General features: G+C 39.3%; 1 protein-coding gene across 1 annotated transcript in view; it reads left to right on the top strand.

Annotated features, from left to right (window-relative positions):
* Window positions 1–14: 14 nt before the first annotated feature.
* Window positions 15–1054, top strand: part of LOC107458011 (autophagy protein 5) — a 4924-nt gene continuing 3884 nt past the window's right edge. The window contains exons 1-2 of the mRNA XM_052251512.1: window positions 15–301; window positions 560–684. Of these exons, the coding sequence (XP_052107472.1) occupies window positions 176–301; window positions 560–684 (251 nt within the window). The 5' untranslated portion in view covers window positions 15–175. The remainder of the gene's footprint in view (window positions 302–559; window positions 685–1054) is intronic.

Genomic DNA, 1054 nt, shown 5'->3' on the forward strand with positions numbered 1-1054 from the left:
ACGAAAAAAAAAAAAAACCCGAGAGAATTCAAGAAGAAGAAGCAAAGTAAGCGATTTTGTTAAGACTCAAGGGTGGGCAGCAGAAAGTGAAGTGCAGAAGAAACAACGACTCCAAAGAGAGAGTGGCGAGGAGAGAAGAGAAGACAAGATCTGCGAAAACAACAAGAAGAAGAAGATGAGCGGCGCTGCCACTGTTTCTGCGAGCGAAGCCCACAAGTTGGTTTGGGAAGGCTCCGTCCCTCTTCTCATTCATCTCCATGATTCCGAAGTCACCACTCTCCCTCCCCCTCCACCCGCTCTCGTTCGTTCTCTCTCTCTCCCTCTTCTTCCAATTCAATTCAATTTCTAACCCGCACTCCACTTCTTCAACTTCTAACCAGCTCGCAAGTTTTCATTTTTACAATACCCTTCCTTTATATATATATTATGAAATTGTGATCATGCAATTAATTTCGATTCCTACACTCGATGCAACATTTTGTACCAAATTAACATTGTAACTTCATTCAAGTTTATGAACTTCACCGTGATATCAATCAACATGTCTTATTGGTTTCAGGTGTTGGCACCTCGGTTAGGGTACTTGCCATTGTTGATTTCTGAATTGAAGCCTTATTTCAGCAGCACGCTTCCTCCTGGAGTTGATACGCTTTGGTTTGAGTACAGAGGACTTCCTCTCAAATGGTACTATTATATGCTTCATTGTTCTTGAATTTCTGATTTATTAGCGTATAGTTATATTTTACAAGGTCTTGGCATTAGTCTAGGATGATAATGAATAGTAACCTTTCATCAATGCTTGTAAGTTGTAACTATTTATGGTTGAACCTTGAATCTCTGCTGTTATCCCGCTGCCATTGACAGTAAATTTACTTGTTGATCTGGACTATAAAACCTTTTGTTCCTGCCTTTGTGTGCGCTGCAACATTTGTACTTAGAAAGTTATGGACATTGTAATACATTCTAATTATTTTCTTCCAATTGTCAAAATACACTGACTATAAGTTTGTAACAAGAAAATCGATAGCAGTGAGGAGTTAGTGACGAAAATCTC

This window comes from Arachis duranensis, chromosome 7, assembly GCF_000817695.3.
Source record: "Arachis duranensis cultivar V14167 chromosome 7, aradu.V14167.gnm2.J7QH, whole genome shotgun sequence".
Taxonomy (NCBI): domain Eukaryota; kingdom Viridiplantae; phylum Streptophyta; class Magnoliopsida; order Fabales; family Fabaceae; genus Arachis; species Arachis duranensis.